Source organism: Boleophthalmus pectinirostris, unplaced genomic scaffold, assembly GCF_026225935.1.
Source record: "Boleophthalmus pectinirostris isolate CB_2022bp ecotype Guang Dong unplaced genomic scaffold, ASM2622593v1 HiC_scaffold_10, whole genome shotgun sequence".
Classification (NCBI taxonomy): Eukaryota; Metazoa; Chordata; class Actinopteri; order Gobiiformes; family Gobiidae; genus Boleophthalmus; species Boleophthalmus pectinirostris.
The window spans coordinates 21,867,669-21,881,756 of NW_026570971.1; the positions used below are offsets into that span (position 1 = coordinate 21,867,669).

The 14,088-nt window shown below is 39.5% G+C and overlaps 2 protein-coding genes across 2 annotated transcripts in view; one reads left to right on the plus strand and one right to left on the minus strand.

Annotated features, from left to right (window-relative positions):
* Positions 1-10,138, plus strand: part of trappc12 (trafficking protein particle complex subunit 12) — a 32,961-nt gene extending 22,823 nt beyond the window's left edge. Inside the window, exons 6-12 of the mRNA XM_020919850.2 lie at positions 1,884-1,996; positions 3,315-3,387; positions 4,847-4,920; positions 6,256-6,354; positions 7,060-7,163; positions 8,086-8,173; positions 8,669-10,138. Of these exons, the coding sequence (XP_020775509.2) occupies positions 1,884-1,996; positions 3,315-3,387; positions 4,847-4,920; positions 6,256-6,354; positions 7,060-7,163; positions 8,086-8,173; positions 8,669-8,911 (794 nt within the window). The 3' untranslated portion in view covers positions 8,912-10,138. The remainder of the gene's footprint in view (positions 1-1,883; positions 1,997-3,314; positions 3,388-4,846; positions 4,921-6,255; positions 6,355-7,059; positions 7,164-8,085; positions 8,174-8,668) is intronic.
* A 218-nt stretch (positions 10,139-10,356) lies between these two features.
* adi1 (acireductone dioxygenase 1) lies at positions 10,357-11,841 on the minus strand. Its single transcript, XM_055155932.1, has 4 exons — positions 11,625-11,841; positions 11,206-11,325; positions 10,819-10,998; positions 10,357-10,527 (listed from the first exon to the last, which is right to left on the minus strand). The coding sequence occupies exons 1-4, from the start codon at positions 11,745-11,747 to the stop codon at positions 10,411-10,413; spliced, it is 540 nt and encodes a 179-aa protein (XP_055011907.1). The 5' UTR covers positions 11,748-11,841; the 3' UTR covers positions 10,357-10,410.
* Between the last annotated feature and the right edge of the window lie 2,247 nt (positions 11,842-14,088).

Below are 14,088 nucleotides of genomic sequence, written 5' to 3' on the forward strand. Positions count from 1 at the left end.
CTAGCCTTGCGCATAGGTACAAAATGGCTTGTTTCCTCCATGAAAGAGTGTCAGCATTTGCTGCTCATATTTAATGTAAGCGAAATTAAAAGTTGGACAAGATTACAGTTTTATGCATTCCCATGAATAGGATAGCCTTAGGAGACTCCTCATAAGTTGTATGCCTTTTTTCAGGTTTCACAAGTTGGTAAAAAGAATTCACAAAGCTGTCCACCCTGATTATAATGCATCACTTTTTTCTTTCCATATGGTACTTCAATAGTATTTAACGTACATATCAAATGACTGTTTTGTGTGGTACATTTTAATATTCTAAGCAACCACATTCTTAATAAAGCGTGGAGAGTTTATAAATCTACCTATAATTTTGAGCACAAATTGGAGCCGATAGATTTGGCTTTGAGTCAAAATGATAAAACATTTTAAAAGGTGTAGATTGGGACCCATGCCAACAACACCAAATTTCTCCTATTGTGTTTAATATCTGTTTTCCTCTTATTCATTAGTGATTGTTTTTAGGATAACTGCATTTAGATAGTTGCACACAAGCTTCCCAACTAGATTTCAAACTTTCAATTCCAAGATGATGAAACTTGCTGACCTCTGAAATTAATGGGAATAAGATGTTAAGCTAAAAAAGAAGGATGCAGCGGTCAGCGAGAAGCTAATAACATGTAATACAGGGCAAAGCTACTGTCAGTGAGGCTAAGTGTGTTGGCGCTAAAGAACACAGTGAGCACGCAGAGTGATGGGAATAGAGATATATACCTGTGCAGCTGTGGAGAGACGACCAAGCTACCTGAGATCTGATGGAGGTATCAAAGAGCGTCTGATCAAAGCCTGGGGACTCACCTGAATATAGGCTCCTCCAGTTTTGTGCACTTGTGTGCGTGCGTGCGTGTGTGTGAGTGAGAGAGATGGTGAGAAAGATGGAGATAGAGATGGTGAGAGAGATAGAGATGGAGAGAGAGAGAGAGGAGACAGTGTGAGTGATGGAGGTGCAGACAAGAGTGATGGCACTGCCTTTGCACACACACACAGATGAGAGGTTTAATAAGCAGCCATACGTAGCTCAATGCCATCTGTAGGTTGCTGCCTCCAGGGCTGTGTGCAGTCTTGTGTGTGGGTGGATGGGTTTATATTCTCATCTCGTCTCTCTCCGCCTTCCCTCAATGTTTTTTTTTTTTTTTTTCGGTTCCTCTCCCCGGCTCTGTCCTCATCCCACCCTGGTTCCTATTTCCTTGTCTCTCACACTCCCTCCTCCCATCACTCTCTCTCTCTCCCTCTTCCTCCCAATGCCCCCCGTCGGTCTCTCTCTTTCTCTTTCCCGTCTCCCCATTTCACTGTCTGTCTCTTTCTCTTGCTCCATCTCCCTCCTTTTCACCCCCTCCTCTCAACTCATTCTCCTCTCCCACCTCACTACTCCGTCTTTTTCCCCCTTTTTACCACGTGTCGCTCTCTCTCCTTCTCTCTCCCTTTCCCCGCACCTCTCCTCCTCCCTCTCTCTTTCTCCCTTCTCCTAATCCCCACACGCTTCCTCTCGGTCACTACCTTCCTCCTCTCGTTCTCTCTCTGTTCAACTCACTTGCCCTTCTCCCCCACTCTCACTCACTCTCTTACTTTTTCTCTCTCCCCCTCCACTCCACTTCTTTCTCTCTCTCTAATGCCCTCCCACATCACTGTCTTCTCTTTCTTTTTCTGTCCCCCTCCTTTCCACTTTGCTCACCCTATCGTTTCTCCATCCTCTCTCTCTTTCTCTCCCTCATCTGTCTTACTCTCACTCCCGCTCTTTCTCCCACCCTCTCTCTTTCTCCCCTGCCTATCATCTTTCCCTCCTCCCTCTCTTTCTCACCTTTCTGCACCTTCTCTCTCTCTTTCTACAGGCTCCATGGTGCCGTTCTCCATGCGACTGCTGCACGCTGAGCTCCCACAATACCTGGCCAAGCCCCAGGAGGCCCTGGACCGGCTGCACACTCTCCGAACTGTCTGCCTCTCTGTTAGTATATACACACCCTAACCTCTACAGCAGCCTCTGGACACACAGATGCAGTAGTATTCACACAATTAAACCCCACGCCTACGTAAAGAATATTAGACATGGTAATTCTTAAGCTCAGAGCAGCAGAGGTGGGTAGAGTTGATGTGTTCAGGTAAAAGTGAAAAAGTTACTGACCATCTGTTTGTGCATAATGAATGTTTTATTGTTTTAATATGTATATACTTTCAGTGAAGAATGATTTTATACGCACCTAACTACACACTGTCCAGAGAGAAGGCCATAGGGGACTTTAGTTTCTAGCATAATTTGTATCCCATGTGCACTGCCAGTGAAAAGTTTGTACACAGCATTTCATTCAGTGTTTATTTTTTATTGTTATTATTTGTACTACTTTCTACATTTTATATACATACAGAAGACGTCAAATATATGAAGTGAAAGGTATGGAATTAAAGAATAAAAGTATATTTTGACAAAACAAAGGGGGTTAATTAATCATTTGAATGGGAAAAATAAATATATATATATATATTTAGTTATTTCCCCTTTTTTCTTTGTTACATAATTTCATAGATCTTACTTCATATATTTGATGTCTTCTGTATGTATATAAAATGTTGAAAGTATTCAAACTACACTGAATGAGTCAGACCAAACAGTGCTCAAAATGCCAAATCATCGTACCCAAGAAAACGTGACATAAGACTACAGTCTACAGTATACGTGTTTTTAGTATTATTTATTTTCACCGTTATTACATGGTCACATTTATATAGTGCTTTTCTGCATTCAAGGCACTCGAAGCTCTTTACATCAAGGAATCACTCGCCCATTCACAGACACAATTGTTAAAGGTACTTTATTCTGATAGAGGGTCCCCCATCTGTTTGTCTCCATAGAGATTATAATCCATAGTTATTGCTGTGTCTGGAATGTTTCGCAGTATGGCTTTTAATTTATCTGTCTTGCATTTGTGTTATTATAGGTGTTTTATTAAAACATGCATTCTTATCGTCAACAGGATTTCACAGACATGACCTGTAAATTGGCCTGGTAGCATCAACTGCCACGGAAATAGATAAGTTTGATGCCATATTGTAGAACAATCTAGAGACAAGGCAACGATATCTCCATGGTGAGAAACAGGTTGCAGACCCTCCACTAGCAAAGTTATATAGCACCTTTAATTTCAGACAAGGAAACTACTCCACGTGGTTTGAAACTCATTTCAATGCAGATTCTAATCCCCATTATTAAATCAACAGAATTAACATGGTATCCCTTACAGAAGTTTATTTTTTGCCCATCTGAGCAGATTCTGGAGAACTTGGAGAAGGGCTTGGCAGAGGACGGCAGCATGATCACACTAACACAGGAGAATAGGCAAGGTAAGTATGCGCACGTTCACACAGACAGTTGGCAACAGCGCTGGCCCCCATCCCAGACTGCATCACGCTGAGGGAGGAGAGTGAGGTCGCGGGCCCAGTGGGTAATTCAGATATTGAGTCAGAGGCACACACCTGGTGCAGGGCTGCAGCAGGATCGCTCCAAACCACACACCAATGCGGCGCTCGGAAAGTGTTTAGCACCTCGCCGCTTTGGTACTTGTGTTGAATATCAAATGGTCTCCCCAGCCCTCCACGCCAACCGGATCGATACAAATCAATGCTATCCAATCCACTCACATCTGCACCGGTGTGGCAGGGAAATAAGAGCGTTTGACACACCTACATGTAATCTTAGGTAGGTGTGCTCTCCATAATGCTGTTTGCTGTTTGCCCATGTGACCAAGGGCTCTGTTTGTAGAATATTAAGAAAGCACTGTGATTGGTGATGATGAAAAACAAAAGAGGGACTAGAACTAGGCTAAAGGACGAATGGGAAAGCTATTAAAATGTTATGTATAAAGATAACAGTTGGATTGATCATTGATTAAATGAGGATTTCATAATAAAAAAATTTAAAAAATTACTCTATACTTTCGATTTACATTTAATAGATGATCATTGTTTCTCAACCAGCTGTATGGGGGTCCAGAAGCACATGTCAAGTTTTATCTTCCACATCTGAATTTTTTTTTTTATCTTTAAGAACTGCTAATGTTCTGAAAGACAGAAAACGTGTATTTACATATCCAAATAATGTCACATTTGAATTCTATGCTACTGTCCAATATATGTAAACCCTTTCTCCCCAAAGTAAATTCTGTCTCATACTTTACAAAAGCTGCTTGAGCCCTTCTAATTAGCTTATTTGAGAGCACTAACAACATGACAGATGTGACGCTAAATGCACAGAGATGCTTTTCTTATAATTGGGTAAAATTGGCCCTGGTGACGTGAGTGTGATGCGTGTGAAGCGAGGTGGTGCTGCCTGCGTTCTCCCCTTTCTAAAATCAGTGTAATGGTTGTGCCCTCTGCCTCTCCTCCTGCTGCCCACGCACACAGCCCACAGTCAAGTCAATAACGCCGGGCCTTGCCTTCGCACATCAGACCCCTACCGAGTGATTAACCCCCCCCAACACACACACGCACACACACACACATAGATTCTCACACATGTGCAGCGCCGCATACTAATGGCCCCGCACGCTCGCTGTCTGAGGCAAAAGACTGTGCCGCAGTGTGTTCCTCCTGCCTCACCAGCTCGCCTTAAAATAAACCCTGTGTGGAGCGGGGAAACGGGGATAGGAGAGGGGAGAGGGGAGGGGCTGTGGGAAGGATGGATGGAGCAGAAATATCGGGTGACGTTATAAGGACGCCCAAAATTTAGGCTAGGGAGAAAAAAAACAGGAAGTTGCCCAAAAATAATGACTCGAACCCCCTTGTGTGTACCGTTCCTCCACAGCGTCCCTGAAGCTGTGGAAGTCTCGCCTCAGCCGGGTCATGTACTCCATGGCCAACTGCCTGCTGCTGATGAAGGTATGTGCGACTGTGTGTGTGTGTGTGTGTGTGTGTGTGCCTCTGTGTTCGCTGGGTGGATGTGTCCTTCTATTTGCGCCTGCCCAAACATGTGCGTGTGTGTTTTGTGTGTGCGTGCATGAGAGAGGGGGAGGAGGGGGGCTTTGAGATCTGATGCCAGGCTGGTGGAGGATTCACAGTGAAATCCCCCCAGACTGACCACTAATTGGATTCTTGGTCAGTGAGAGAGGGAACAAGAGAAATGTGCAGAGGGAGAGAGCAAGAGAAAGAGGAGAGAGAGAGGGGTTGGGGTGGGGATGTGCATTAGACTGCCACAGAGAGCCACAGTGCCATCTACTGGTGAGAAGAAAGGGTACAAGGTTTTTATTGTTGAGGAGGCACCAGTTTCACAGCAATGCATCTAAGATGTGAGTGGGTTCTTAAGAATTTTACATAGCAGATTAAATACCAAATCATATAAGAGCATGCTGTTTTATAAAATGTAAATGCTATGATTCACTGATATGATCTCATTCCACCTCCGGTATTATTTATTCAACCATTCTCTAAATTAGGGCTGCACAATTTGGAAAAAATTTATTTTTTTCTGACTTGTATAGCGATTCCAATTATCTTTGTAGTTTATAAAGGGAAATTTTCCTCAGAGTGCACATTGTAAACAACTCCACACTGAAATATTAACTGATAAACTACTATCCAATGAATTTCAGTTTGTGGAGATCTGAACTTCAGGCACAACAAGATTTTTCTACTACCTTAATAACTGTAGCCTTTTTGGTAATTGAGAATTGTGCCAAATTTCGTTATGATTGCAATACATGGTGCAGCCCTACTCCGAATTAAACTACACTCTCGAGCACAAATGGACCGTTTCAAAACCTTTACATCTTATATTGAAACTCAGATTTACCTTTGTTCACATTTTTGTTAAACTAAACAATCGCTGTATGAAATTACCTAATATCTTTGGTTAAAAAATCCCCCAATTATCTATACTGTGCAGTCGTATGCTGTAAGATTTTTCTCAGATATGTTCATTAAAAGTGTAAAATTTCAGCAGGACTCTCCTAAAATGTAGTGAACACGGGTGACCTCTGCGGCTGGGCGCGCTCAGCAGTCCAGTCACAGCTTGAGCGATGCGTAGCGGTGCAGCGAGGAGGCGTGGAGCGGGGTCACATTCGCCCTGCTAATACTCCATATGTTTGATTAATGCCCGCTCTCTCTCACACACACACACACCCTCATCTACTCGTCTCGCCCTCCACCTGCCCCTGCCTCCCACTGTTTACCTGGCTTTACCTCTACCAACTTTTTAAATCCCTTTTTTTTCTTCAGGATTACATTCTAGCTGTGGAGACCTATCAATCCATTATCCAATATGAACCCAAGCAGAGAGTGCAGCTTCTCAGTGCCATTGGACGAATCTTCTTACAGGTTTGTTTTGTACACACACACAGACACAATACAAACGGATGATGAAACTTGTAGGTCATTACCACATGCATTTTGTGTCGGCTATAAAAGTGCAATCGACCAAGTGCGGCTGCTAAAACTCAGGTGACCTATTAGTAGCGCTGTCTCTGAGTACATCATGTCTAGACGCAGGATGGCTAAGCGGCTGGTAATGTTCTGTTAACATGCTTCCTTAAATAGGAGCCCTTAAGTGCTTTTTCTACAGCCCTATTGTGCACTATACTTTTATACAGTAGGTCAGTTGAAATCACTGGTATTTGCTTTGTGATAACATCCGATCAAAAATATCTTTTGGAAATGATCAAAATCATTCTTTTATATCAGTTCAGCTATGGTTCCTTAGAAATCTAAAAAGAAATCATCCATGAAAGCCCCATTGGTCATTCTTCAGTCAAAAAATATAAAAACAAACTCACTGTGACTGAAATAAGTGAATGAAGTGTCTTGCCCAAGGGCACAATGTCCTTTGAATGGTGTTTGTACTACCAACTCTCTGATTTGTTAACAATAAACTAACGTGCTTTTGTTGCTCCTATTTAATACACAGTTACAGGCTTAGTTCTGTTTATTTGTGATGCATTTTTACACATTTTTGCTTCATAGCTGCCTTGGACAATACTAGACATATTGTACAGTATTGAAAATCTATTGCTGTTACTTCAACAGATCGGAGATGTTAAAACTGCAGAGAAATACTTCCAGGATGTTGAGAAGGCGTGCCAGATGAAAGGGAGCCAGCCTGGTGACAGCACGTGCATGGTGATGAACAGGTGAGGGGTGTGAGAGAGAGAGAGAGAAAGAGAGAGAGACTGAGAAAGAGATAGAAAGAGTTGGAGAGGGAGAGATAGCTTGATGGTAGCAGGTCTGCCTTCAGGGGGTTTCTCAGGTTTGTGCTTCCTGATGGCGTGTGATTTAGCACAGGAGGTCGCGCCTGTGCTGCCGTGGCCTGAGGAGATGTGAAGTATAAGGCACAGGCTCTCACTCAAACCAGCCACTGATGCTCACTTCACACAGCCCCATGATTGATAACATCACACACTCACCTTGTTGCTGGGGTGACTTCTGATAGGAGCCAGGATAGACTAAAATGCACAATGAATAAATGTCTTGGCTATTATGCAACACAGTTAACATTTAGCCAAGTGGTTGGTGAATGCCTCTCCTCACTCTTCATCCCCTTATATGCTTGCATATATTGTTTAAAGCTCACAGCCCCAAAAGAAAACAAATTCAAGGGATGTATATATTAATATTTTCATATCAGCATTTTTATACCATTACATTTGATTACTACTGTACATAGGTATACATCGCAGGATTATGGTTTAAAAATGTTAGAATGTCTTTTTTTAATCTGAAATAAATGGGCTTGATCTTGTGACCTGAAGCTGTAAATCTTTAAATTACTGTAAAGCAAATGTATATGTGGATGACATCATCGGCACAGTTGGTCACATTAAAGGGGTTTGCAGACAGAGCTGGTGCAGCGAGGGACTGTTGATCAATTCCTATAAAAGTATATTGATCGGCACATGGGCTAGAGTGGCTATTTATAAAGGTTTAATTAATAAATTATAATTCATTATTCAACTACAAGCTAGACAATACCAAGGAGATGATCATAAAATAACTCTTTAAGTTTTTAAACTTTTTTATGACTATGCCTAATATAGTTTGCCCTATGTTTTCCAGAGCATTTGTCTACCTCAGTCAGAATAATTATGCAGAAGCGCACTCATCTTTTACTGAAGTATTGCAGATTGACCCCAAAAACCCTGTGGTGAGTACATTCTATTTTAATATACAAAACATAGTGCTCTTTATAAAGACCTCTTCCTGCATAACTATGTCTAGAACAAGATACATAAAATTTAATCCCCAGAAAAAAATGATATGGGATAAACAGGAATGAATAAATTTAAAGGTAGGGTATGTAGCCTCCACTCTTGCTGGTTTATAAAAAGGAATTACAGTCACAAGTGAATCTGAACTGCGACATTTTGTTCATTCTCATTACATGGACAGGCCAGAATTTCTAGAATTCACTCACTGTTATTTTAGTTTTCTTACTGGTTTTGATTGTAGGATCTGGCAACCCAAAACTCATGCTGCTGTTCAAATGACATCATGTTTTCTATTATTAAGAGTAGAGTAACATTAAAATTGACCAGTAACTAGAAGACACAAGTATCACCATTGAGAACCACAAATAGAGGAAATGTGCTTTTGGTACAAATGTGTACAAAACCAGTAATATTTATTTATTTATTTCCAGGCTAACAACAATGCAGCTGTATGCTTGCTGTATCTAGGCCGTCTGAAGGAGTCCCTGGGTCAGCTGGAGGGCCTGGTGCAACAGGACCCTGCCCAGTACCTACACGAGAGCGTCCTTTTCAACCTCACCACTATGTACGAGCTGGAGTCCTCACGCAGCACCCAGAAGAAGCAGGCCCTCCTGGAGGCAGTGGCCAGCCGCGAGGGAGACAGCTTCAATACGCAATGTCTCAAACTGGTCTAAGAAATACACACTAGTTTTTCTAATGTGGAAAAGACTAAAATGGGAACAGATACGTTGATAAGGTTTAGCTTAAAAACATATCAAAAGCCATTTCTTTTTGTGGTCATCAGTGGACTTTGAAAGGACTCTGTAAGATAATGTACATGTCTGCTCTATATTGCAAACCATGTAAATGCTTCCCTAATTCCTAGTTTTAAATATCAACTTTTCAGCATTTTGAAGATGATCATGGCACACCATTAAGAAACTGGCTGAAACTTCAAGTGAAATAAGATAATTATGTATTGGGAAGAATAATTGAAATTTACATTTAGGGCCAAAAGTTGGTAGTTTGGTGTATTTGTCGTAATTTGATAATGGTGGAGATGTTGAAACAAAGCATATAAAAATACCCACAATTTTATGACACATCATACAGGAGGCATTTTTCACCACCAATGTTAACATGGTATTGATTTAATAATATCAAGTTAATATTAATGAGTGAGCAGTAATGGTATTTCATCGTAACTGAAAATATCACACCAGTCTGATACAGCAGTAATGTGGCATGAAACTTTAAATCACATTTTATTAATTATATTTTGAGCCAACACATTTTGATGTTACCTTCTAGTTTGTTGCAAAGGCTCCAGCTTCATGCTTAACAAGGGAATAAGAGTTTTATACTTGGTGGTATTTGAAAAATGCATTTCTCAGTTCTTAATCAGAAATGCACCAGAAGTTAGCAGGACAAAGTTGTTGAACAGGGCTCAGAGCAGACCTGTTCATTGCACTACAGATTGGCAGTGGTTTTAAGGGAGTTTCAGCCTCATAATGTGAGACTTGACACGGGCATTATCCAGAGCTTCAGTGTGCTTAAAGTCTAATAAATGTCCACAGAGGTCCTGTTTTAAGCTTCTTCCTCCTGTCGGCACAGCAGACACCTGTAAAACTGGATTAACTGTCAAAGACCACTCGATTTCAGCTGTCTGTTCCTCATTAGTTTATTAAGCCATGTGTAGAGAAAGTAAACAACTCACCCAGATTACATTTCCCACTATGGAGAATGTAAAATGCAGATTTGTATTGTACATTGCAGATTGTTTGACCTAATGTCATATCTTTTATTGATTTGTGCTGGTGAGTCTTTAATTAATGTTTACATAATCATATTTATATATATAAGAAAATTAAATGTTTAATCTAAATAAACTTTCTTTTTCATTAAACCAAAAATGCACTAAAGCGCAGTCTCATTGTTTTCATTGTCAGTCAGCAGCTGAAAAGGCACTCTAATATGGCATGTATCTTGGAGTTTAGTGTTATTTAATTTGACAGCCAAAGCCAAAATCACCAACAATAAAGTCTAGAATAATTCATTACCTTGTCTAGAGCACAGAAACAAACAAAGTAGTGAATGATACCTTAAACTAGTAGCAACATGAAATATGGAAATCACTGAATTGCCTGTTTTGTCATGTTCATTTTAATGAGCAAATAAAAAAATAAATAAAAATTCAGGATCCTTGTAAAGAAGCCACATACTTCTTTCTAATGTCAAAATCGTCAGCAGGACGGTTGTAGGCTTTCCAAACCGGTTCTCCCACAAACAGCCTCATGGCTTTGGTGTAGTTCTATGGAAAGAAAGAAAAAAGTAAAAAAAAAAAAAAAAAGATCTATAGTACACTGAAATGCTTTTAGCATGATTCTCAAAATGACAATCAGCATCATTACTTCCTTGGATGGTACCCAGGAATGGCCTTTTAATAATTATACTGAGTTTTATGCTTATAGAGATCTTTTCTTCATTAAGTTGTTGTTTATCAAGGATATTCTGTTACCAAAATAATTGGAGCCTTTAATTATTGCACTATTTTCAATTGCAATTTTGATTTGATTGTGATACAATGTATAGCCCAACTCACAGTTTCATCCAGAGTGAAGCGATGGTAGATGCCAGCGGGAAGAGTGATCAGGTCCCCTTTGCTCATGGAGATCCGGATCCATCGGTCTTCTTTGTCTCTAACATCAAAGTAGGCCTGACCGTCAAGAATGTAACGAATCTCATCATCCAGGTGCAAGTGCTCCTCAAAGAACATCTTTAGCTGAAAGAATAGAGGTAAAGATTTTTCCTTTTCAGAATGATCGATTTTTGTTTTTATTTATTTTGATCATTTATCATTTATGAAAAAACATCAGAATAAACGTTATTTACAAAAAGATAATATTGTTGCTGTTGCTAAAAGCAATAATTACAGAGAAATCAGATCAAGTTGCACAAATTAAATAAGGAATTAACACTGTACACATACCTTGTCCTCATAGTTGGGCAGTGTGTCTTTATGAATAGTGATGATGTCCATATAGGTGTATCCTTGCTCGTTGCGTATTTTCACTAATTCTGGGTCAGTTTCATAGATATCAGCATTTAACTGCAAACAAGAAAGAATAGATTAAATAATGTCAAAAAAATAGAGCAAGGAATTGAGCTAAACATTTATGAGTTATTTATTTTTAGTACAAGAGTTATGTAACTGGGAAATCAAAGTGCAATCAAACTAGGCAAACTAAATGGCAGGCCTATGTAATAATGGATACTGCAAAAACTCACATGTTGTTTTTTTTGCTGAATAAAAGTGACAGTATTTTCTAAACTTACTTAGATTTAGATAGACTTTATTGGCATTCAGATGCACAAGTGTAAGGTCTAAGATCTTTTTTGTTTGTTTACCTTCCAGTGATATACACCAAGCTTTTGTAAATCCTCCAAAGAGACTGTTTGGTTTGGGGTCAGTTTGTGCGGTTTTCTCTGGTCTTCTTCAGAACTGTCCATGTACCAGGCTTCAATCCCCATATCTGCAAATAAAGTTTACTTCAGTAACAAACACTGTTAAAATGTGCGTGCAGTCTGAGATGAACGTGTATGTCACGAGTGCGCATGACTTAAGATGTCCCGCTTCCTCTGTTTATAACTCTTATTTGGTTTTACACAATAAGATGCACGTTTTTGTATGTTTTATTTCATAGTGCCGTGCTATTTGCATTAGCTGATCAAAACGTTACATGTTAGTGGTCTGGATTTAGCAATACACTCATGCCTGATTAATACAAAAATCAGCAAACACTGGAGTGGATTTTGTAATGTTTTATTGTGAAAGACACAACAGGAATCACCATCTTGCTGGACCTTACTCTGAAATGTGAGCAATGGTCGCCCCCTAACGTCACAATTATGGCATTGCCTATGTTGTTTAATTTTAAAATAGAATTTTTAGCACAAAATTGTTTTCTTGTCTCAAACAATTGAAATGAAACTTTGGATGCACAAGAATAAAATACAAATCTACACCCAAGAGATTGCAGAAGAATAGATTTCTGCAGTTGAAATCTGACTCAAGAACCACATTTGTAGTATTTCTGTATTGTGTTGTGTTGTATTTTGACCACATTTCAATATTTCTTTACTTTTATGTCTTTTTTATTTTATTTATTTATTTATTTATTTACTAATTGTTGTTTTTTGTGCACATTTTGAAACAATGAACTAAAATGTGTTTCAGAAATGTTTTGTCTTTCAAAAGATAACAGATGGAATGACATCCTTTAATGTTATATACATTAACAATTATATTCATTGTAAGTATACATTTATAAATAAAGAAATATGATAGTGATGTTATGTTGTATGTCATCATGAGAACATTTGAGAGCCTGGCTGATGATTCTGCCTGTCCAAACCAAACCCTTGCTGAGAACAGACACACTTTACTTCAGCAAAACTAAATCAAATTAGAGACAACGAGGCCACTATGAGTCACAAAGAGGCACTGGACCTCTGAGCATGAAAACAGTGCAAAAAGTCCAAGTATGTCAGGATTTAGGGACCAGAGAGGGACTTCACACTCAAAATTCATTCTTGAAAATACGTTTGAAACCCCCTCAGGTTTATGTTAAATGTTTTAACATTTTTGTGAATCTGCTATAAATACACACAGTATATGTGCGCCAACAAACTGGTGTGTTTATGTAGACACACTGTAGATACTCTGAACCAGTTTTCACTAATGATCATACTGTTGTAGACACTGACACCTGTGTCCCTGTGGAGGGAAAAACTGTGATCCAGAGGAAAAGGAGGGGCCAGTGTGAACTTGAGGTTGACCACAAAAAGGTTCAAGTGGTCCAAGGTCCAAAAGAGTTTGTGTCAGAGCTGCACCAGTTCTCCTTAAGATGAACTCTATGATGTGAGCTTCTACAACACACTTGATTTTATCTATCAAAGTCTCACATTTTGGATGCTTACATTGTCTTTAGCATTAAATTTACATTGTTTTCACAGAGTATCTTAACTTTCTAAGATGCTCTTTGGCTCTGCACCCTGCAAAAGGTCTTTCATCAAATGTTTTTTCCTATTATATGAATTCAAATAAACACTATTTGAGTCTGATATGAGACCTCATTATTTATTATTATTTGTTTTACAGTTTATTCATAGCATTGATTCTGTGTTATACTAGATTTTCTATTGGAGACTAAACCCATACAGGCCCTACTTTACACAAGAGCCTACTACAGTGGGAGATATTTGGGCATTAGCCTATGGGCCCCATGTGTTATCCTTTAGGATCTACTTTAGTCTGGACTCTGGTCTGGACCCATCATGCCCCTTAAACCCAAGAAGAAGCATTAACACTTTGGACTTGACTGTACTTACATTTCTTATCACTAGATGGAGCTGAAGATGTAGTCTACACAAAACCAAAGCTTACTTTCTGTATTATTTGTTTTAATGAAATACGCACTTTAAATTGTGTGCATAAAAGCTGACCAGTCTTCCCAAAAATGTGAATATCACATCGGGGCTTAATCTGTTTCTGAAAACTTCATCATGTTCATGTATAAGATTTTAGACATACTGCATTTATTAGGTCAATATTGCACATATGTTTGTTTAAACTTCTAATTGTCCGCACATTTTTAATCCTCATTAGGTTGTGGTATGTGCATTAGGGTCACATTTGTCAACACTGAAGCCGGTGTCACAACAGAAGCGCACGTGGACGCTCCTGAGGCACAGAGTGGTTTCTGTTTGAACAGCAGATCATCGGCAGATGTAGGCTAACTTTATTTACCTCCAGCTCACCTGTGCTCACCTGTGCTCACCTGTTAACTCGAATAAACCATTCTTGTCCATT

Bases quoted from the DNA above. Each gene is read 5' to 3' on its own strand.
- adi1 (XM_055155932.1), bottom strand. From the start codon at position 11,747: ATGGGGATTGAAGCCTGGTACATGGACAGTTCTGAAGAAGACCAGAGA. The intron at 11,326-11,624 runs GTAAACAAACAA...TCTTGTTTGCAG, and splicing joins TTGGTGTATATCACTGGAAG to TTAAATGCTGATATCTATGA. The intron at 10,528-10,818 runs GTGAGTTGGGCT...TTCTTTCCATAG, and splicing joins GCTTCACTCTGGATGAAACT to AACTACACCAAAGCCATGAG.